Source organism: Rhinolophus sinicus, chromosome 14, assembly GCF_057876585.1.
Source record: "Rhinolophus sinicus isolate RSI-liver-muscle chromosome 14, RSI-T2T, whole genome shotgun sequence".
NCBI classification, from domain to species: Eukaryota; Metazoa; Chordata; class Mammalia; order Chiroptera; family Rhinolophidae; genus Rhinolophus; species Rhinolophus sinicus.
Window position 1 is genome coordinate 141604319 of NC_142514.1, and position 22580 is coordinate 141626898.

The 22580-nt window shown below is 51.9% G+C and overlaps 3 protein-coding genes across 11 annotated transcripts; 1 reads left to right on the forward strand and 2 right to left on the reverse strand.

The window, feature by feature from the left end:
• Positions 1-208: 208 nt before the first annotated feature.
• Positions 209-4002, reverse strand: ART5 (ADP-ribosyltransferase 5). 4 transcript variants are annotated; one of them, XM_074335852.2, is made up of 5 exons: positions 3894-4002; positions 2975-3179; positions 1294-2023; positions 655-687; positions 209-569 (listed from the first exon to the last, which is right to left on the reverse strand). In XM_074335852.2, the coding sequence occupies exons 2-5, from the start codon at positions 3032-3034 to the stop codon at positions 463-465; spliced, it is 930 nt and encodes a 309-aa protein (XP_074191953.1). In that variant the 5' UTR covers positions 3035-3179; positions 3894-4002; the 3' UTR covers positions 209-462. The 4 variants fall into 4 exon arrangements, with proteins under 4 accessions (XP_074191953.1, XP_074191954.1, XP_019574537.1 ...); XM_074335853.2 differs by lacking the exon at positions 3894-4002 and adding an exon at positions 3390-3746 and having other exon boundaries at positions 209-440; XM_019718978.3 differs by lacking the exon at positions 3894-4002 and adding an exon at positions 3390-3743 and having other exon boundaries at positions 209-566.
• Positions 4003-4169: 167 nt separating this feature from the next.
• ART1 (ADP-ribosyltransferase 1) lies at positions 4170-15586 on the forward strand. 2 transcript variants are annotated; one of them, XM_019719009.3, is made up of 5 exons: positions 4170-5395; positions 9357-9474; positions 9775-10461; positions 11657-11698; positions 13269-15586. In XM_019719009.3, the coding sequence occupies exons 2-5, from the start codon at positions 9412-9414 to the stop codon at positions 13410-13412; spliced, it is 936 nt and encodes a 311-aa protein (XP_019574568.2). In that variant the 5' UTR covers positions 4170-5395; positions 9357-9411; the 3' UTR covers positions 13413-15586. The 2 variants fall into 2 exon arrangements, with proteins under 2 accessions (XP_019574568.2, XP_019574567.1); XM_019719008.3 differs by having other exon boundaries at positions 5195-5395; positions 9775-10555.
• CHRNA10 (cholinergic receptor nicotinic alpha 10 subunit) lies at positions 14720-21647 on the reverse strand. 5 transcript variants are annotated; one of them, XM_074335848.2, is made up of 6 exons: positions 20485-21647; positions 19559-19719; positions 17863-18008; positions 17304-17458; positions 15954-16486; positions 14720-15177 (listed from the first exon to the last, which is right to left on the reverse strand). In XM_074335848.2, exons 2-6 carry the CDS (start codon positions 19638-19640, stop codon positions 14720-14722), a joined length of 1374 nt encoding a protein of 457 aa, XP_074191949.2. In that variant the 5' UTR covers positions 19641-19719; positions 20485-21647. The 5 variants fall into 5 exon arrangements, 4 of the variants coding, with proteins under 4 accessions (XP_074191949.2, XP_074191950.2, XP_019574565.3 ...); XM_074335849.2 differs by lacking the exon at positions 20485-21647 and adding an exon at positions 20112-20473; XM_019719006.3 differs by lacking the exon at positions 20485-21647 and adding an exon at positions 19836-20071.
• Positions 21648-22580: the final 933 nt, after the last annotated feature.

Here is a 22580-nt window from a genome sequence, read left to right on the forward strand (position 1 = left end):
TCCCCTTTCTGACTTCATGGTTGTTGTGAGGAACCTCTGGCTGTTAAAGCTTCTGGGTTTGCAAATTACAGTGTGTGACCGAGGTCGATACAAGAGACCATGTCTAGGAGTGATCAAGAAGTCATTCTTTTTCGTCCGTCAGTCCTGTAAGGCCAGAGCAGGGCAGATGGTCCAGTCTCATGGAATAAACCAATCATGTAATTCGATGTCTCCACACTGTAACACTATTTAATCAAGTGACCATCACAGTATTACCCTTACTTGTCCCCGGGAGTCCCCGTCACATAGTAGGGCTCCCTCCACCCTTCCATGACCTCAGATTCCCCCACATCCTGGTTGGGGCAATGGCTGCTAAGGCTGGGTCTGACACCATGTTCTTGCTTCTCAAGGCTGCTCAAAGCTCTCCTTCTTCACATGAAGGTCACCAGTTCCTGGAACTCCTAAGTGGCAGACATTGGACTTTCAGGGCCCAGCTCCTGAGAGCTGGAATCCCCCAGGGGCCAAGAGCAGGGTCTTCCAGGAGAGCAGAGAGAAGGCCCCCTTGGAGGGTGAGTCTGGCTGCCCCCCTGCTGGAGAGAGAAGAAAAGAAGGTGAGGGGCCAGCTGGGCTAGGAGGAGCAAAGTAGCCAACGGAGGGGGCAGGAGGGTGACTCACGTGGTACGGATACGCATCCCCGCCTCTTCTCCCCTGCAACAGACAGCACAGAGATGCCTCCATGTAGACAGACTCTCACACCCCAAACTCCCCTTCCCACCAGGCTCTAGCACCAGTGTTCCCCTTCTCAATCCATCTTTCCCTTCTCCTAAATGCAAACTTCTGACTTCCTTTCCTCCTCCTTAGGCCTGGAAATCTTCCCAGATTGCCTCTCCATCGCTGCTCCCACCCTCGCCCCAGTCACCCCTGTATTCTGTCCTTGCCTCAGCACAGATATGTCCTATGGACCTTGTTAAGCCTGGGGCCTCCTGAGATCTGAAGCAGCATTCCTGCCACTTTCCTCTGCTTGCTGATCTTCTAAACCAGGTTCTTTTGGTCTGTTAGACTCTATAGTGGATGGCACATTTTGAGAACATTTACAGAATCATTTGAAAATATTCACAGATCTGGAAAACACTGATAGGACTTTCTAAGAGCTGGCAGGACCTGAGTCACAGAGAACAATAACTGAAGCTGACTTCCAGCCCTCAACTGCCCAATTAGCCAAGTGGGTCTCCTGAAGGCCCTGGGGGTTGTGTAGGGACATCCTGACTTACTCCACCCTCCCTGCCAGTCCTCCTCTCCTCATGCAGAGCTCACCACCCAGGTAGGCGCAGTTAAAGTGGCTGCAGGTCTGATTATAGCTCCAGAGAGTCACTTGGCTCCGGGCTCCATCCTGGGAGAACCTGGTGACCAAGAAGACTTCATGGGGAGGGATCAGCACCTCACGCTCCTCAGGAAAGACAGACAGGGCCTGGATAGGGGCTCCAAAGCAAGTCCTTAGGGAGAAGAAGGTAGCATTACCAAATCTGCGGGCCACTGCCTCATCCAGGGAGCTGGAGGCAAACTGGCCCAAGCGGACAGAGTCCCCCAGCCTCGTGGGTTCAAAGCGAAGCGTGCCTATGCCTCGGAACACCACCGCTCCAGGTGCCCTGCTACAGCCTTTGCTCCCCTGCAGCAGCTGCAAGGCCTGGGTCAGGTAGAAATGCAGGGCCTTGAAGGGGAAGTGCCTCATGTAGAACTCCCGAGAGCTCCCGCCTGTCCGCACCGCCTGGTTCAGCTCCGAGTACAAGGTGTTGGATGAGTTGGTGTAGACCATGACCGCGATTGCATGCTGGGATCTGAAGCCAGGGGGCAGAGTGAGCCCTCGCTGCTTCTGCTCCCAGGCCTCCTGGGCTGCCTCCCAGGACTCGCGCAGCAGGGCATGGTGGGCCATCTCCTCCTTCAACAGAGAGGCTGCCTTCTCCTCCATCGCCTCTGTGCAGCCCACATAGGCATCATCGAAAGTATCTGGAGCCAGGCCCAGGGGCAGGATGGGAACAGCATGAGCCTATGGAGGTAAGAAAGAGAAGAGCCACACGGGAAAGAAGTTCAGAGCACTGGACAGGGGTCCTGGTAGATCAGTTGGAAACACAGAATCTTATTTCTGTGCCCAAATATCCACTGTACACAGTTTGGCAAGGGCCCAAGGGCTTAAACAACACGGGCATTGGAGTCAGACAGACATGGGTTCAGATCCTGACTTTACCACCTACTGGCTGTGGGATCTCGGGCAAGGCTCAACTCTTCTGGGCTTCAGGTTCTCTACCTATAAATTGATACTTCCAACCTCACAGGGCTATTGTGAGAATAGCATATAGATCTTCACTTCTGTACAACCTAAAAGGGGTCATCTTGTCATCAGAGAGGTGCCTGTACCCGGTGGGAAGTGGGGCTAGCTGGCTTCGCAGCGCTGTTCTGGCTCTAAGAGCCAGCGTACAGGTTATACACAAACACACAGCCAGTGTCCAATTACCTGATTCCTTCCCATCCTTAGACTCCCTTTCCCTCCCATGAAGGTGGTCAGCCACCACACCAAATCACTGTCAGCTCTGAGACTCCTGAGTCCTCTCCTGCTTCAGAAGCCCTTATCCCCAAACCTGGAGCCCTGTTTTCGGAAGGGGTGCAGGAGGGCAGTGCAGTGCTTTGCTTAGCCTCAGCCTGTGGTGGGAGGTGGGAAATGGGGATGAGGAAGTTGGAGGCAGTTCCTAGGGAAGGATACAGGAAGGAAGGAGGATCACAGGAGAACCAGTGGGCGGAGAGGTGTGTTCCGGAGAGGGAATGACAACTTGGGGCTCCCTGCGGGGAGGGAGTTTGCTGAGAGGAAGAGGATTAAGAGGACAGGGGTCCTACAGAACAGTCCCTGGGAAAGATTTCTGAGGAGTCAGCCCCCCCAGTGCACTTCCTCAGGACCGGCCCCTCAACTTTTCCCTTTGTGACAGGGGATGGTAGACCCTGTTACCTGCCAGAGGGTGTGGAGGCTGAGGCAGCTGAATGCGAGCAGCAGAGCTGCCAGCATCATCTCTGGGGGAGACAGGAGGGCGAGGTCCGGATGCCAGTGGGACCGGTGGCTTCAATAGGATGAGGGAAGAGACCTCGCACCCCTTCTGTGGTGTGAAGATGGTCCGGGACCCCAGGCGGCGGTGTGGGCGGGATCACGGGTGGGCCTGGGCGGGAGAGGGAAGCCTTGGGTATTATTACCGCCAGCGGCCCCCTTCCGCGTCCCACCCCCGCCCCGCCCCCAGCACAAGCTCCTCAGGTCTCCGCTTCCCTGACTCCGAGATGACCCCAAGCTCAGCGCTTTCTGCCCGGAGAATTTTTTGCGATGAGTTTTAGCTCTATTTGGAGAGGAAAGGGGGCCGGGGCCAGAGACCCACCTTGTAGTCGTGGAGGCCGAGAACTGGAAGGGGTGGTTTGGCCAGTGGGGGGCTACTGTCTGTGCGGGCACCGTGCTGTTGCCGGAATCAAGCGAATAAGCAAAGTCCCACGGCGGCTAACTATAGCCCCCGCAGCGGTAACCCGACACCTCTCTTCCTCAACAACAGACACGGGTGGAGGGAGTGGGAGTGGCGAGGAGGGGGCTGAGCGGTGTGACTCCCCAACCCAAGGACTGCGAGTTCTTTCTCCAGGACCCTTTCTGGCTCCAGGCAAGTCCAGGGTTGGGGGACGGAGCTAGTGAGATTTGACCTCTCCCTTTAGGGGGCCCTGACCCGGCCTTGCCAGGTCCCCAGACCACTAGGCCGCAGGGAGTCCTGCGAGGGTCCCGCCCCGCAAAGAGGTCACCACTTGTGCTGTCGCTGATTTGCATGCAATTTGCATATGGCCCAAACGTTGGGTCACGTGGCGCCCAGCATCTGAGCAGCACCCCTCTTTCTCTTTACCGGGCTTCCCTGTCAGTAGGGTTAGATGAGATGCAGAGCTCTCTTGTCGCAGATCCTCAGAGTCCAGCCCCCTCCCAGACCCTCTCTCCCTGGACTTCTCACACTCAGGTGACAGTGTTTACAAACACTGACTGGCCTTTCCCCTTGCCTCCTGTGGGCCTTTCTATAAATAGCCTGGCTCTGAGCTTTGGATGCCCAATCGGAGGTAATGGGAGAAGGGGCCAGCTGAAGAATCAGTAAGCAGTTCTGGGAAGAGATTTCTGCCGGCCTGAACCACTGAGGTTGGGAGGGGTACTCCCCCTCAGTGGCCAGACGAGTTAGGGGTCCTGGATGTCAGGATTTAAGAGATGCTGCCCGCTTCCTGCTGGGGCTGAGGTGGGCATGGAGGTTAGTTAGACTTACCCAGGCCTCCATCCTGGTCTGGCTCGTTAATTTAGCTTCATCCCTGTTCCTGATCTCCTCAGACTGCCAGCCAAATAATTTGCTTCACCTAGAATCCTGCTTTCTCCAAAAAGCCTTCCTACCAACCAAAACGGAAGACAAACTGTGTGTTTGGGCTTGGGGTGGGGGGTTGTAGGAGGTGGAAAGAGTGGCATCCCAAAAACACCAGAGTGTTTTTCAGGCTAACGGCTTCAAGGCAAGTTCTTCTGCCCCCTTCCAAAGAGACTGGTCACCCCAAGGTCCCTAGATTAGAAAATCAGGAACCACTTTACTATTCACCATTATTGTGAAAAGCAACATCTTGCCTAGGTATCCTGCATGCCTGGAGGGACGTGAGCGTTTATGGTTGCTGGAACAGAAGATACCATCTGGGACAACCTGGCCCTCTGGGACAGTTCCTGGGACCACATCTTCTAGAATCAGGCTTTGTCTTCTCTCCATCCTCTGGCTTTAGGAAATTGCTTCTCCCATCCCAAGACCTGGAACCCCAAGAAAGGCCCCAAGAAATAGAGTTAAATCTAGTCATTAAACAGGGGTCCTGAAGGAGGCAGAAAGTTTTCCAAGATCACACGGCAAAGCATAATAGTGCTGGAGCTGGGACCCAGACCCAGCCTCCATAATCTGGGCATCTCTCCTTCATCTTAGGTGAGTCTCTGTGCTCACATGAAAAAAAAAACCAAAAACAAAAAAACACACACAAAAAAACCACACAAATAAACATAAGGAGATATTCTCTGAGATATTCTCAGGGGTGCTGAGCGAGGGACCAATCCACCGGGGGAGGCAGCTGTTCCATCCTGGATCCTCCATGCCACGGCCCACCTTCTCTCTGGCTTCAGGGATTCCCTTTCTTATAGGAAGAGCACTGGCCAGGGCAGGCTGGGCAGAGGCTAGTTAGTGTTCCTGAGCTTTGAGGAGACATCCAGAAATAGATGGGGGAGTGTCACATTTCTGAGCAGCTGTGTGGGGGAGGTACAATATAAAGGAGAAAGCTGCCCTCCCCTCCCCCAGTGGCCACGCAGGAGACCAACACCAGCTTCCCCGCCTTGGAGAAAGCTGAGGTAAGGGCCACACCATCCTCCTCCTGGGCACTGGGCAGGGAAAAAGTTTCCTTTAGGGGAAATTTGGCGTATTAATGGTGGAATTTTAGCGTCATTAGGAAAAGTTTCAGGCAATCTTTTATCTTAGTCTGTTTTATCTGTTTCTCACATTTCTGGAGGATGGAAGTCCCAAGGTCAGGTACTAGAATGGTTGAGTGAATGCTCCCTTCCTGGATCACAGCCGGTACCTTCTCACTGTATCTTCACCTGGTAGAAGGGGCTAAGGAGCTCTGTGGGGTCTCTTTTATTAGAATATTCTCCACCCTCATGAACTAATCACCTCCTAAACGCCCCACTTTCTAATACCATCACACCTAGCATTAGGACTCCAACATTTGAATTTTAGGAGAGACACAAACATTCAGACCATAGCACCTTTGACAGAGAGGTTTGAGGCCCTTGGAAAATTTGGGGGCTCCTGGGGAAAGATTTGGAGTCACATCCCCAGGAGGGAATGTTCAGCGAGGGCCTGGATGAGAGGAAACTGATGAGAAGTGTTCTGAGTAGGATGAGAACAGTAGGGCAGCTTGGATATGAAAGGGGATTGCCTGGTACCTCTACTTCGACTCCTATATCTTCCTCATCTCTCTGGTCCCCACCCCATTTCCTCCAAACACTAGTCACCAAAGTAGTAATCTACCTGCTTGCAATGGTCTACATTGTTAGCTGCACCCAGAAAACCTCTCAGACCCTCAGCAAACATTCTGGGAGGCCTCACCTGAGCCTGGCCTTGGGCTGAGCTCTGGGGACACAGAATGGGTCATACCTAGTCCCTGCCTTCAAGGAACTCACAGGCCAGGAAGGGAGACAGACACATAAGGGCAGCACAGTATGATTAGGACAGTGACAGAGGAAGCACAGGCTGATATAGGAGTTCAGAGGAGTCAGAGGGCTTCCTAGAGGAGGTGACCCCTGAGCCAAGCCTGGAAGAGTGGGTAGCAGGAGAAGGGCATCCCCAGCAGATGGCAATGTATGCAGAGCCACAGGGAGGGAAATAGCAGAGCCTCGTCTGGAACTCTGCACTATAGCAGCCAAGCAAGGGTGGTGGGGCATGAGGCTACAGAGGTCGTGGAGGACCAGGTCACAGAGGACCTCAAATGCCAGCATAAGGAGGTGAGAATCTCTCCTGAGGGACTCTGATTGACCCTGCTTGGGTCATGTGTCCGTCCGTGAGCCAAGCACAATGACCAGAACATTAGAGCAGCAGTTTGGGGTCATGTGTTCCCTTCTTGGGGGTGCAAAGAGTGAGGAAAGTCCCCCATGAACCCATGGGCTGGATTCTCCACAAGAAAGAGAGGATGTATTATAGAAGCTCCGGCTTCTTGGGTGAATTCCAAGACAAAAGTTCAAGTAGCTTTTTGCTACCACATACTCTGCCCATTAGTATTCCATCCTGGTATTGGGGAGCAGTGTCTTGTGCCTTACACGCCACTGTGATGCCGTTTTCGATTCTATATACTCTGTACCTCCTCTGGTCAGCTCTTCATTTAAACCCCATCCCTGGTACAAATTTGTTTCCATTAGCCTCTCTTGGTTCTTTTCGTAACACACGTCACATGTTACTTGAAATTACTCACTCCAGCTCCATGTCCACCTCGAAAAAACTTAAAGAAGAGGGATGTGGGTTTTGTTGTTGATGCTGCTATTCACAATTTTATCCTCAGTGCCTGACACATTACAGATGCTTAAGAATTTTTTGCTGAATAACTGAAGTAAATTTTGAGGGAAAGAAGATAACGAGTTCAGTTTGGGATATTTTAAATCTGATAAAAACTGCTGCTAATCTCATTGCCCAGAGAAGCTCATGCCTCAATTTAAATTGTACAATGGCAATTATAGGATCTTAGATAGGGAGACTCATAGAATTATAGACACATAGAATCCCAGTGTCTTAGAGCCAATGAACTATCAAAACTTAGGCCCCCCCAAGAGCCAGAGGGGAGTATGGTGCAGGGATGCTAACCTAAGTGAGATTGGGACAGAGGCACAACCACCTGATATTTGTGTAATGTTAGTGTGAAGGGGCAGATATCTGCTTTCTGAGGAGAGGTTTCAGCTTTCATCAGGTTCCCAAAGATAAAGAACCACCGACTATATTACCATTCATGTAAAAGAAGGAAAACAGAAATACCTGTGAATTTGCTTGTATATGCATATCTCTGGAAGAATACACAAAAAATGGGAACACTGGTTGCCTCTGGGGAGATGAGGTTGGGGTTGGGGAATCAGTGAGAGGAAGATGTTTCACTGCATGTCTTTTGGACTATTGAAATTTTGAACAATGAAAATGTACTAACTCTTAGAAAATTAAACTAAAACTTTAAAATATTAAAGTTATGTTGATCCTATTAGTGAGAAGATATGTAAATTAAAAGTAGATACCATTTATGCCCAGCAGTTACATGAAAATTAAAAACAGATTAATAATATCCAGTGTTGGCAAAGATGTGGAGGAAAGGACACTCTCATTCGTTGTTGGTGGGAGGCAATTTGGCAGTGCCTATCAAAATAAAAAATGTTCATATCCTTAAAATATCGTTATTTCTTGATCTTTCATATAAAAATATGCACACAAGTAGACAACTATTTATATACATGGATGTTCACTGCAGTATTCTGTGTAATATAAAAACCTTAGGACAAAAACTTGTGTCCATTAATAAGGAAATGATTAAGTTGTAGTTTAACTATACTATGAAATACCGTGCTGCCATTATAATGAAGAAGGTAACTATGTTTGTATGACATGGAATGAAGTCTATGATATACTGTTTCCTGAAAAAGGTTATAGAATATGTAGGTGTAAGCATGTTCCCTGTTTCTTTTTGAATAAAATGACAATAAAAAACAACAACAGGCTGTACACAGAAAATTATGTATGTATATTTAGGCATATTAAATGTATGTATAAAACTATGTATGTACATTTAAATATTATATTATTTGTATGTTCGTAGAGAAAGGTCCTGAAGGGTGGGTGCCATTGTCACAGGCCACCCCCCTCCCTAGTGGCAGGCATTGGTAAGAGGGAGAAGGGGGATGCAGAGGGAGAGAAAGAAGAAAGGGAACTTGGACTCTTGTGTTTCACTCATACACTTTTTTGTTCACAACAAGCATGCATTACTTTGTAATAAAATGAACAGAAAAGCAGCAGCAGCACTGACTTAGAAACTGTCTGTTCCAATACTGACCCAAAGCTGGGACACCTTCTCCTTGGTGCTACTTCAGGCCCCCAGGTTCCTTCCCGCTTCCTTTGGGGAAGCAGGTTCCCTCCCTCCTCTCCCCCTCCGAGTCTGTCTTCCCTCACTGCCTGGCGGTCTACATCTGTCCCTGCCCTGGAAGAAGTTGAGGGCTCAGGGGAAGAAGGCTCAGCTTGCTTCAGGACTGGATGGAGAAGGGAAGACCTCTGGATCCCCAAGCCCTGCTTTCAGCCTGTCCCTGGAATTCTGCTGTGACCACAGCAGCTGACCACTCCTGGATCTGCCCTGTTCCAGCCTCATGTTCTCCATGAGGTGAAGCTGAGACCTCTTACCATGTCAGTCTTTCTAACAATCACACTGCTAGCTGTGCCACACTAGACAAAATGTCTCTTACTCTTTACATCCTAAGAATTCCTAGCTCCAATGCCTTTGCTCTACTCATTCCTATTGCTGCAAACTCCTTTCCCACCCAAAATTCCCACCTTTACTCTCCCAGTCTCCACTGATTGAAGCCTTATGCTCCTATGCATCCTACAAGACCCTATTCACACGTCACCTCCTCCAGGAAATCTCCCATGTTGCTTCCAGCAAGAAGGGTCCTCTCTCTCTCTTCTGAGCCTTTATTTCTATGTTGTGACTCTGTGCCAAACACTAGGAGTGGCACAGAGTAGGTGTCAATAAATCTTTATTAAACTGTATAGATTAAAATTCTCATTTTCCAGAGGAGGAAACTGAGACCCAAAGAGAGACAGTAACTTACCCAAGGTCACCTCCACCATGCAAACTCCTGCCATGATGTTTCTGCTGCTTGTGTCCATAAGCCTCATGGAAGTACTTCAGGTATGGTCCCCCTACTGTCCCCAGGGAGCTGAGCTGTCAGCTTCTTCTGAATTCTGGACAGAGGAGTGGAGGGAGGAGAGAATGCCTTATGCTTCCCTTGGGGGCTCACTCAGCCTGAGGGGACAGCCCCAAACCCCAGTCTTGGGGCATTGGTAGTTAATAGTTCCCAACCCTCCTTGCCCTCCACATGTGTTTGGGGCCTTTACAGTGTCTTTCTCAGCTCAGTGGAGGGGAAAGCTGGATAGGCTCCCATTCTCCGAGGGTCCATCCTTTTGGTCTCTGCTGCTCCCTCTCCCTCAGGGTCAGAGCCACTCCATCACACGACGAGAACTTTTCTCTCAAGAAAGGCCCCTGGATATGGCCCCAGCCTCCTTTGATGACCAGTACACTGGCTGTGCAGCAGCCATGACAGCTGCTCTCCCAGACCTCAACCGCACAGAGTTCCAGGCGAACAAAGTGTATGCTGATGGGTGGGTGCTGGCAAGCAGTCAATGGCAGGAGCGCCAAGCCTGGGGGCCAGTGTGGGCCTTCAGCCCCACCCGGCTGCCCCCACCACCCCCCGGCTTCCGAGATGAGCATGGGGTAGCCCTCCTGGCCTACACCGCCAACACCCCCCTGCACAAGGAGTTCAATGCAGCCGTGCGCGAGGCGGGCCGCAGCCGGGCCTACTACCTCCACCACTTCTCCTTCAAGACGCTCCATTTTCTGCTGACCGAGGCCCTGCAGCTGCTGAGCAAAGCCCAGCGTTCACCCCAGTGCCACCAGGTGTTCCGGGGGGTGCATGGCATGCGCTTCCGGCCAGCAGGGCCCGGGGCCACCGTCCGGCTGGGAGGCTTTGCCTCTGCGTCCCTGCAGAATGTTGCAGCCCAGCAGTTTGGTGAGGAAACCTTCTTTGGCATCTGGACCTGTCTTGGGACACCTATCAAGGGCTACTCCTTCTTTCCTGGGGAGGAGGAAGTGCTGATCCCCCCTTTCGAGACCTTCCAGGTAATCAACACCAGCAGACCAGCCCAGGGCCCCTCCCGCATCTACCTCCGGGCCCTGGGCAAGCAAAGCACATACAACTGCGAATATATCAAAGGTGAGCAGGGCATGTGCAGGTCAGCAGCACCTGTGCAGAAGGGGGGCTTCCCACCCGATTTTCAGGGGATACATACAGAAACATTAAAAACAAACCAACAGTGAAGGGGATGCAGTCTTGTCCCCCAACCACTCCACCCTTGCATCTAAGGGGAGACAACCTTCTGAGGTAGGATGCTTCTTGTCCCTGGTGGTGTCTGAGCCAGAGCTGGCCACTTACCTGCTGGGAGGCTGAAGAGAGTTTCCTGACCAAAGCGGGGTCTTTGGCCATTTGAGGGCCAAACAGACCTGGTCAGCTTTTCTGGCTGGAAGCTAGAAGGAAATTAATTTCTAGCCACAGTACTAACACTCAGACCATTGGTGACAGAAATGAGAAGAGCCCAACTTCAGTGTCTGAGAGGAGTGTGTTTATTCGATTGAACAGAAATCCTGTGCTGTCATGTGTGGAGGGTGGGGGCAGGGGTGGGGGTGGGGAGCCAGCAGGGGGGTGCTGTGCCTCTAAGTTACAGTTCAGGCTGTGGCTGGCCTCGGATACTCTTCCTGTGCATCCCCCCAGAAATGGCCAGGAAGAATCATGAAGATGGGCCCAGTTCCCTAATCTCTGATGGAGCTGTAGGCTCTGGTCCTGGCTAAGTGATGCCCAGGGGTTGGTGAGGCCTGGTTTTCATAGTTAGAGGCAGGCTATTGACTGGAACTGTGGACCATATGCAACACAGAAGGCCCAGTGTGACTTCAGGTCCCAACCTGGACAGCATCACAGGTGTGCATGAGTTGGCGGAAGGTGAGGCAGACATGCAAAGAACATAAACTAGCTCCTTGGCTGGGACAGGAATGGAGACGGAGAGGGGTGTGTGCCGGGGAGGCAAAGTTCCAGGGCCTAGGGAGCAGGAGTACCTGGAACAGGCCCTGGCTTTGAGGGCTGACTCCCTTCTGGGCCCACTGCTTGTGGATCAAATCTAGGCAAGGGAGGTCTCACCATAAGGAAGCAGAATTGGGGAAAATGTACCAGCTTTTCCTAGAGCAAGTTGGGGATGGTCCACAGGGCCTTTTTCCATCCTGAGAGCTATTGAATCTTTGATTCTTTACCATTTCTTCCCTACAGACAAGCAGTGCAAGTCTGGGCCCTGCCGTCTGGATAACTCAGGTAAGGGCTACAGGCATCTGTGACAGGGGCTCCTTTCTGGGACGAGCAGGCTTCCCTGGGGTTGGACCCATTACCCAGATGTCCACCTTATAAGGAAAACAATCCTCTTTTAACACCAAAAAAGTAAACCCTCTAAAGCAGACACCTCTGGGGGTTGCTAACCTTTCCCAGAGGGTGTATTTTTATGTATGGGGTGGTGGTTGGGGGAGCTGACACACCTGCCCCCCAGTTGGGCTGACCCTCCCTCCCAGGAGATAGCTGATCAGGTCTCAGAGAGATCCAGGTGGCACAGAAGTGACAGAAGGGAAGCCGGCTTCCACAAAGTCCTCCCTGCAGCCTTCTCTTTTAGCTGCACACTCCTCTGTCTCTTGTTATTGCCCTTAGTGCTCCCTCAGACCACCTGCCAAGGTAGAGGCCAGACCTCAGGTACTGGAGACCTGGGTTCTAGTCCAGGCTCTGTCTGAACTTTCTCTGTGACCAACCATTAACTCTCTGGGCCTCAGTTTCCCTACCTGTATAAGCCCTACCTGATTGGACTAGATGATCCCCAGGTCACTTTCAGCTATGACTTCTCTTCCCTTGAACACCTGCTATGCCAGGGCCTACCTGCACCACCAGTTCTCTTGGTGGGAACAGGCTATTCCCAGGGAAGAAACTGCCGCTGCCCCTCCCCTGCGGGTCCCTCTTCCCTCCCTCTGGGCTCTGTGAACAGTGGGCAAGAAGGAGCCCCAGCCTCCACTGTGTTCCCACCATTCTTCATGACACAGTGCCACTGCAGTGTGCCATCGTTCCAGGCACACCGTGCCATGAATCCTCACCATGGCATGGTGGTGTACATACTGGCATCACCCATTCTACAGACGAGAACCAGGCACAGAAAAATTAAACCATCAGCCCTCCACCACACAGCTGGTAAGGGGTGGGGTCCAGACAGTCTGGCCCGAGACCAAACTCTGAACGCCATGTCAGGCTGGCCCCCACCTCCCTAGACACCATCTCATTTTATGCTTATTGCACAACAATCTTTTGGAAGGAGACAGAACAGGAAGTATTACCTTATTATATAGTAAAGTGAGACCCAGAGACCGAAGTGACTTGCCCGAGGTGACAGAATTCCTGGCAGAGGCAGGGCCAGAAGTCAGGTCTCCAGCCTCCAACCCACTTCTCTGAGTTCTGATAATGAAATTTCAAGCACTGGAAACTTGCAGATTCCCTGCCATCCCCGGCCCACCAGCACCTCTCCTACCAGGGTTTGGGCAGAGCAGCCACCGTCAGCATCACGAGACCCCATTCAGATCTCTACCCATGTTTCATCCCACCCTGCAATGCCTCACTTGTATCCATGGGAGGCAGAGGGACAGACCTAATAATCTCTGGAAGGGGTACTGGGGCTCTCTGGTCTCTTCGTCTCTGTCCACTTTCCTCCTTAAATTCTTGCTCTTTATTTGTCTCCCATTGCACTGTTTGCATCAGTCTTTCCAGCTCACTCTGCTGGTTTCTCCTTGTCTTGTTTCTTCTTTGTGTACCTCACTTTACCCCCAAATCTCTCTTTCTGCCTGTTTCCCTGCAGCCATGGGTCAGGACTCCCTTTCTGCCGTCTGGTCCCTTCTACTGCTGCTCTTGTTCTTTGTCGGAGGAGCCTTTCCGGAGAGTCCAGGACTCCTCTGATCATCAGACCCTGAGGCCCCCTGCCTGCCGCCTCTGTCCAGCATGAGGACGTCAGCCACGTGGGTGCTTTAAGTGTAGCTAAGATCCATGGAAACGCCATCTGTGGGGAACTCTGGGACCTTCTCTGACAGCTGCCAGGCCTGCTGGTGGAGAAATAGGAGAATTCTGGGTCTGAACCTGACTCAGGGCTCTAGAAGTGAGACACTGAAGAGAGGTAGGGAAATTCCAGCACAGGCAACGACCCACTGGAGGTAGAAGAGTAAAATAATTTGGGGTGGGGGGTGACTGAGGAGAAAAAGCACTTGGCCATGGTACTTGAGGGTGTTCTTCAAAGGCCTTACATGTGCACCTGGAAAACTAGTCACTTCTCCAGGAAGCCTTCTCTGCCCCCCGCCACCCTGATGGGTTAGGGCCCTGCTTTTGTGCTCCCACATGTCCTGGGGGCTTCTCTATACCACATGTCCACGTCTGTCACCCTGTCAGACTGTGAGCTTCCTGGGGGCAGGGACTGGTGCCAGGAAATGTGTGAAGGTCAGAAAGGGGCAAATATCTTGTGAATGGCTGGTCTTCGCATTGCCTCTACCTTGGACACTTTCAAATTCCCTGAATCTCAGTGTGTGGGAATGCAGTTAATCCCTGAGGGAACAGAACAGGAGAGACGGCAGAGAGCTTTAGGTCCTCTGCCAGGGTTTTGGTTGAATCTCAGTCATTGTGTCAGCAAAGATGTAATTTCTGTTCTGATCCATGAGTCCTAAGGTTTCTGTTTCTAGAGAAACAAACCTGGATCCCCATCTCCCACCACCATGGGCCCCAAGGGTAAGACAGGACATTGAGGAGATGCCAGGCACACACTTTATGATGAGTTGGGGCTTTGGGGCCAAATCCCTGTGTGGCCTCCTGCTCTGGAAACTAGACCATGAATCTGAATCCCCATCGCCCTTCCCTGAGCCCCTAGGCAGGGATGGGTAAGACCAAGTCCCTGTAACAGCAGCCACCGAGGAAGGAAAAGAAGGAAGAAACTGTGGCAGTTCTGTTTCTCATATCTTAATTTGCACTCTCCCCACTGAAAGCTCTAACATTCAGCATTGACGTTCAATTCTGTGCCTCCAGGACTGCACTTTGCTCTTGACCCTTCTTAGAGTTCCTTCTCTGTAGGAACTAGGGCAGTGGCAAGCTCTGAATTTCCCTTAGAGGTTAGCGTACGTAGACAACAAGTGCTCCCTCGTGGCTTGTGAAGTCAGCAGTGCTGATCCTGAGAGAGGGTATCCCAGGCTCTCAGGCACAGTAGGGAGAGATTGGGCAGGCCTTTCCATCCCTGTCTGGGGTTCTGTGGCTGCCGCAGACTCCTAGGACTCACAGGGCCTGCGCCAGCACCAGGAGGCTCATGACCAGGGTCATGAAGAAGAAGATGCCCAGGAAGAAACGGTCCATCACACGCGCCAGGCGCTTCCAGTCCTCATGCCGGCGCTGGGCAGCCCGGTGGCTGCGGAAGGTGTTGGCAATGGTGGCTACATGGCGCAGTAGAGCTTCCTGATGGCACAGACACCGGGGCTCATAGCAAGGGCCTGCTGTGGGGCCAGCCCTTCCCTCGGGAGGCTGGGGACTGGAAGGTGACTTGGGTGGTCTAGACTGCCCACAGGGCTCCCCTCGTTCCCGCACACACAGGCCCCGTGCCAGGCGTCCCAGCAGGAATGCCCGAGCCCAGGCTGGCACTGGGTGGGCACTGGGACCACAGTAATGCAGGTTCATGATAAGGATAGTGAGCGCTGTGGAGAAGGTGACCATGGTCATGGTGGCCATGTAGTACTTCCCTGAAAGAGAGCGTGAGCTGGGATCCAAAACAAGAGCTCAGGGGGCCTGAGCTTCCCAGCCGCCTCAGAACAAACAAGAATGAGCTCACCCACCATGCGGCTCTCAGGACCCTCCAAAGCCCAAAGGACGAAAGAGGAAGGCCTCCCCAGTCTGCATTCCTACGAGTGGGTCCTCAGAAACTACCTGTTCCCTGATTGCTCCCCTCACGGCTGGAGGCAACATTTACCCACAACCCAGGAAAGTCACCCTCTCAAATAGTATGGCCATGACCTGGGGCAAGTGACCGATCCTTTGAGTACAACTGGGATAACAACAGAACCTGTTGTAGGTCTGGGGGGGGGGGGGGATGCTTCCCTGAGTTAATAAACAAGTGTTTAGTAGAGTGCCTGGCACACAGTGAGCACTCAATATACTTTGCCTATTATTACAACCCTGGGAACATCGACCTTCCTCCATCATGTCCTTGAGAAAAGAACTGACTCCTTCCCCCGCCTCTTCCAGTGAAGGGAGGGTGTCCTCCCTGGAAGAGGCCTACTCCTTTCCCCTCAATCTCGGAATGAGGCATGCTCCCAGGACGCTCCCAGGACACACCCCCCACAACACACACACACTGGATCCAGTCTGCCGACCCAGGCCCGCCCCTGCATTGGTGGGGTCACGCACGTGTCAGCCGGGGTGGGGCGGGGTCCAGTCTCACGGAGGGGAAAGGCTCTTCCCCCACCTCCTTATGTCCCCACCGACACCCCCACCCCAGGCGTGTCCCTCGCCCACTCACCGATGAGTGGCACACTCTCTGCCGGTGGCATGCTCTCGGCCAGGAGCAGCTGGAAGACGGTGAGTGCCAGCAGCACGGTGACGCCGAGGGACACCTTCTCACCCGAGTCTGCAGGCAGGTGGAAGGCAAGCGGTGCGAGCAGCGATATGAGCACGCAGGGCAGCAGCAGGTTGCACACGTAGGCGGCAGCGCGGCGGTGCAGCAGCAGCGTGAAGGTCACGTCCGGGTAGGGCTCGGAGCAGCAGCCGTACGTAAGCACGCGGCGCTGCGCGGGCATACCCAGTACGCGCCACTCCACGTTCTCCACGAAGTCGGCCAGGCCGGCCCCGCTGCCACGTGGCCGCACATCCAGCTGGTGCCCACCGTGCGTCCACGAGCCGAACGTCAGGCCACAGCGCTGTGAGTCGAAGGGGAAGGCCGACACGTCCACGCGGCACGAGCTGCGCGTGATGACCGGCGCGTCCCAGCGCACCGCGCCGTCGTGCCGCAGAACCACGTTGGTGCTGGCCGAGGCCGGTGGCTGTGCGTCTGCCCTGCGGGAGAGAGTGGGGTTCTCTGAGGTGGTGGCTGCCCGTGAAACAGTCCCGGGGCCAGCTCAGGACAGACCCCTGTAGGGGCTCTGTGACTACAGGGGCCCTACAGCCAAAATGCCTACTCATGGAGGGTGGATTATGACTTCTGTGCTTTCGAGGTGAGAAAGGGCAGCAGCTGAAGGGTCTAGCCCAGGGCAGCTTAGAAAGTCCTCTGCAAAAGTTGGCACCTGGCAGCCCAGCGTCTTCCCTTGGGTGTCATCTACAAAGCTCATAGAGGAGTCCCTGGGAAAAGATGCAGAGCTGTAGGTTGTCTGGAAAACACAGAACTGGCTTAGGCGGCATAAACGGAAGCTCCAGAAGGCTAGGCCCCAGAGGAAATCCCTGTGCAGGCCCTTGGGGAGCCCTGAAAGGCATAGCTGGCCTGGAAGGGTTGCGTGTGCCATAAAGAGGCACTTGTGCCCCAGAACCCTCTCTGCGAGAGATACAGAATTGGCCCTGGACTGCACAGTGGGTTTCTAGGAGATACTCAGTCTGGGTTGCCTTGGGATAGCCTAAAGTGGGGGTGCCGTGGAGGGGCTGTGAAGGGGCTGGACACCCAGCAGGCCCTTGCCATGAGCTGCAGTCTGTTTCATCAGGAAGCCCCCCCGCCGTGTAGCCACCACTGTCAACATCTACCTGCCACATTAGAAGAGTCCCAGGGGAAAGCTTACAGGGCAGCATAGCTACCTGGTTGGGGGTGGGGGGAATAAGTGAATATGCAGAGTCACTGGCAACTCTAGAGAGGGCTAGGAGAGGGGAGGAGCCCAGTAAGCAGTACTTATTATAGAGTACGATGTCAGGCCGCCACACAAGACTGCTGGGAATGCGGATGGCATCCAGGCCACCATAGTCATCGGGGTCCCATTGTAGGTAGGCATCTGTCCACTCCTGTCGCATCCACAGGTACAGGGTCAGCACCTGGTTGCGCTCATCCTAGTTGAGGGCAAGGAGTGAGCACATATGTGGACACATGTACATGTATGTCTTCCCGTGTGTGTGCACACTCACCTACAGAGCTCTGGTCAGCACCCACAAACCCAACTTGCCCATACAGTCCGGTTCCCACCCAGGCCTTGTGACCTTGGCAGGTTCTTCTCTTCTCTGGGCCTCAGTTTCCTCAGCAGTTACATGGGTTAATCCCTGCTGGGCAGGAATTCAAGTGTGCAAAGTGTTGGGCATACCATGGGGAGCCAGCAGTTAGTATCCAACAGATAGTAGCTGCTATTGTTAACGTTTACAGAAAAGAATTGTTTGGAGAATAACCCCAGTTTCTCACCCCCAAGTTCCTTGACACTGTCCCCAGTACATTCCACAGTTGTCCAACCACTACAACGCACCATGTCGATGATCTGGGACAATGTCACCTCCAGGGTCACGTTCAGAGCCTGGTCTGTGTCCGCCACTGGTCTCAGGGCACTTGTGTAGTTGGTGAAGAGGTCATGGAACAGCCTGTGAGCCAGCCTGCCCTCAGCTCCCAAGCACTCTGGGGGACCAGTAAGAAGGGTTGTCCATCTGAGACCCTAGTCCAGGAGCCCTCCACCCCCACGAGGCTGGGGCTGTCACCTGCTCCACTATCTCACAGCTGTCTGACTGGTCTTCCTGATGTCTGCTTCTGTCCCTGTAGCTGTGACTCTAGTTCCCCTCGGCTTGCTTCCACGGATGAATGAGGTGAAGGCGGTGGAGCGAATTGGTACTATCTTCAGAAGCAAGGCTGCTGGGTTTCTTCCTTACCCATCCCATCCCAAGGACCTGGATTCTGCCTGCCCTGCCAACAAATGCTACAGGGGACCAAATAGGCCACTAGAGTCTCAACTCCCACCGAGGCATTTTAATCCCATTGCCCCACCCCATCCAGTCTCTCAAACCTGCCTCCACTTCTCCAGCTGCAATTCAGTTGATTTCTTCAAAGCTTTTGACACTATGGGCCAGTCCCTCTTTCTGAAAACATACTCTTCCTTAGGCTTTTGTCACATACCACGTTGTCCTTAGTCTCTGACTTAAGTATTGCTCCCCAGAATCCTGTCTTTGGCCCTTGTCTCCTTCTTCTGCCCAGACTTTTCTGCTGAGCTCCACTTCTGAATGTCCTACTGGCACCTTAAACTCTACAGTTACAAAATAGGAACTCATTTCTCCGCCCCCCCCCCGCCCCCCCCCCCCCCCCCCCCCCCCCCGCTCTGAAACCCGCTCCTTGTTTGGTGTTCCCCAAGCAGGGGACTGCAGCTGGAAATCCAGCAATTATCGCTTCCTTCTCCTGCCCCTCCCCCTGCAAAGCAACCAGTGCCCGAATCCTGTCAGTCACACTGCTGAGCAGCTCTTGAATGCTTAAGGCAGGGGTGTCCAAACTGCGGCCCACGATCCATTTTTAATTGGCCCGCAGCAAATTCCAAAAATATATTTAGTTTACTTAAATAAACCAGGTGAGGCAATACGTACTTCACCTCGAGTGAGTGGCCCGGCTGTTTGTGTATTTTACCGCATATGGCCCTTGGTGAAAAACGTTGAAAAAAGTTTGGACACCCCTGGCGTAAGGCCTCATCCTCCCTCATTTGGACCATGGCAGTGTCCTCACTACTCCCTCCTCACTTGCCTTAGGCTCTGCCTCTCTAACCATTCTCCACACTTCTGAGAGATCAAGCTTTTATTATTTTATTTTTTATCATTAGTTTCAGGGAGATCAAGCTTTTAAACACACCAACTTGACCAGGCCGGTAACTGCTTACAACCATTCAATGGCTTCCAATTGCTGGCTGGATAAAGCCCCAACTCAGCCTGGCATTCAAGGCCCTTCATGACCTTGTACCCTGGCTTTTCCAGCCCTATCTCTGCGAGCTCCCCTCTCACTGCTCCCACCCCAGCCAGGCAAGTCTTCTTCACCCTCTTCAGCAACCCTCCCCCCACCACCTCCACGCTCCCCAGATAGCTTGTTCCCAGCATAGGTACTAAAGAGAAATGAAGAGAGAACATGTGGAGAGAGATTGGGGAGGACGGGAACAGCAGCAGTGCCCAGAGAGGCTGGCTTATTGAGCATCATACCTGGAAGGAGTGGGAGCAGGAGCAGGAGGCCCAGGCTGGAGACAGAGAAGCCAAGGCTGAGGCAGTGGTTGCCGGGCCCCATGGCCCTGCCACAGCAAGAGGTGGGGCAGGTCTCTGGGTATGAGCCTCCTGGGCCAACCGAGGGCAGCCTCAGGTCCTACCTGCAGGGATAGTGTGGACAGTGCCTGGAAGTCAGCAGTAGGACAGATCTCTGCTGGGGTCAGCTACCCTCTGAGGAGCCCTGCGGCCTTCCAGTTATCTGACCCTCCTTTTTTACCTGCCCTTGGACTTTGGTACTTGGTTCTTCGCATCTGCTGTTTCTCCTTCTCTTCTGGTCCTTGCCTCTTCTGGTCTCTGCCTCTGTCCAAATTTTCTCTGCCTCCGCCACCCCCTTTACCTCTCACTCAGCTTCTGTCTGTTTCCTTCTGTCTGTTCCTCTGTAACTCTTAGTCTCTCTTGGCTTCCTGACTGTGATCTTCCTCTTTCCACTCTCTCTTCCTTTCTCCTCCTATCTCAGTACCCCGCCCCCCCTTCCTGCCTGCATTCCCCATACCTGATCTCTAGATGAGCATGGCGCATTTTCAGCAGGATAGGGCAAGGACTGTATCAGCCCAGAGCCCTCTGAGGCACAGGACAGCAGCCCCCACCACCACCCTTGGCCCTTTCCATTAGCTTAATTACAGCATCTGGATGCCTGTGCCCATGGGAACACAGCAACTGAAACTGACGCCTCAGGTCACTGGGACCTGAATTATTCATCTTCTGTAAGGCAGCACCCAGGCTCTGTTCAGGCCCAGCCTGGGGGTTTGGAGGGTAGAGAGGATCTGCAGGACACTGGGGCTTACGCGTGTGCTCTGCCACCACTGCTGAATCCTGGAGGCTCCCTTTTGACCGTCAGCTCTGCCCCCAGGGAGAACTGAACATACCTGTCCAGGTGCTTGGTGCCATGCAAACTCCTACTACTGGTGGGAGTGGTGCCGAGCCTCAGGCTGCTCCAAGTGGCTCCACAAGCAGGAAATGCAGCCCACAGCCTCACCTCCGTCCCCGCAGCCATCCGGATCAGAGCCGCAGTAGGCTCCCCACGCCCATACACCACGGGCCACGTTGCGTAGCAGAGAAAACAGCCCGTAGAGTCACTTTCAGCTCTGTCTTAGGAGCTGTCTGACCTGGGCAAGATGCCAAAACTCTCTGGGTTTCAGTTTCTCAAACAGGATAATGGGATTAATAATCCTCACTTCAAAAATTGCAAGGATTAACTGAGACCACCCACCAATACAAGGCAAGCACCTAGCATGTTGCCTGATCCACAGTATTTGTAGACAATCAACAGTATTTGCACTATGTTTCCAGGGAATTAGGATATCTTCAGAAACACACTCAGAATAACAAGCCTCAGCCCCTGGCAACCACCATTCTACTTTCTGTCTCAATGATTTTGACTACATACCTCATATAGCATTTGTCTTTTTGTGATGGGTTTATTTCACTTCATATTATGTCCTTAAGATTTGTCCATGTTGTGGCATATGTCAGAATTTCCTTCCTTTTTAAGGCTAAATAATATTCTATTGTGTGTATTTACCACATTTTACTTATCCATTCATCCCTTGTTGGTACTTGGATGGCTTCCACATTTTAGCTAGTGTGACTAATGCTATTATAAACATGGGTATAAATCGTATTTCTTCCAGACTCTGCTTTCAGTTCTTTTGAGTATACACCCTGAAGTGGAATTACTGGATCACATGGTAATTCAATTTTTAACCTTTTGAAGAATCTCCATACCATTTTCCACAGCAGCTGTGCCATTTTACATTCCCACCAGCAATGTACAAGGGTTTTTTCATGTTGGTTTTGCAGACATTTACGTTTGTAGAGAAGACTGTATTTGCTACAGGACCTTACTGTGTTCATTTATCCAGGTAGTAAAAATCATCTGCCTGAAATACTTTTTAAAAATATTTTATTTATTTTTAAATTTTATTTGTGTGTTTTTCCATGACCCATCAGCTCCAAGTCAAGCAGTTGTTTCAATCCAGTTGTGGAGGGCACAGCTCACAGTGGCCAATGTGGGGATCAAACCGGCAACCTTCTTGGTAAGAGCACGGTGCTCTAACCAACTGAGCTAACTGACCGCCCCTGAAATCCTTTTTGAAGGGGTATGAACAAATAAGTGAATGGTCATAAATGATCAGGGGAACAAGGAGGGCTGTTTGAGAAAGGAGGCGTGTAGGCGAGCCCAGAGCAAATGCTACAAGCCAATGTTTGCAGGAGCTGCTGAATTCTATAAGGCCCTTATGAAAACAGATACAACTTTCAAATAAATATGGTACATTCTGGGAGGTTGGATGAGGAGACATCATTCTCTTCTCTGTGCTTGGGGTTTTACCAGGGGAGTAAGAATGATATTAGGAAGAAGTAACCCATGAGTTCCTGTATCAGGTTGAATAGTGTCCCCCTAAAATTCATGTCCACCTGGAACCTCAAAATGTGACTGTTTCTGGAAACAGGGTCTTTATAGATGTAATCAAGTTAAGATGAGGTCATACCAATTTCTCCACCAACATTTATTTTTTGTTGTTGATAGCAACCATCCAAAATGGGTGTGAGGTGGTATCTCATTGTAGTTTTGATTTGCATTTCCCTAATGATTAGTGATGCTGAGCGTTTCTTCATGTACTTATTAACCATTTGTATATTTTCTTTGGAGAAATGTCTATTCAAATCCTTTGTCCATTTTTCAATTGTTTCTTTTTGTTGTTGTTGAGATTTAGGAATTCACCATATAATATATTCTAGATATTAATCCCTTATCAGACACCTAATTTACAAAGATTTTCTCCAATTCTCTGGGTTGCCTTTTACTCAGTTGTATTTTGATGAATAAAAATTTAAAATTTTCATGTAGTTTGACTTATCTCTTTTTTGTTTTGTTGTCTGCACCTTTGGTGTCATATCCAAGAAATCACTGCAAAATCCGATGTCATGAAGCTTTTGCCCTATATTTTCTTCTAAGATTTTA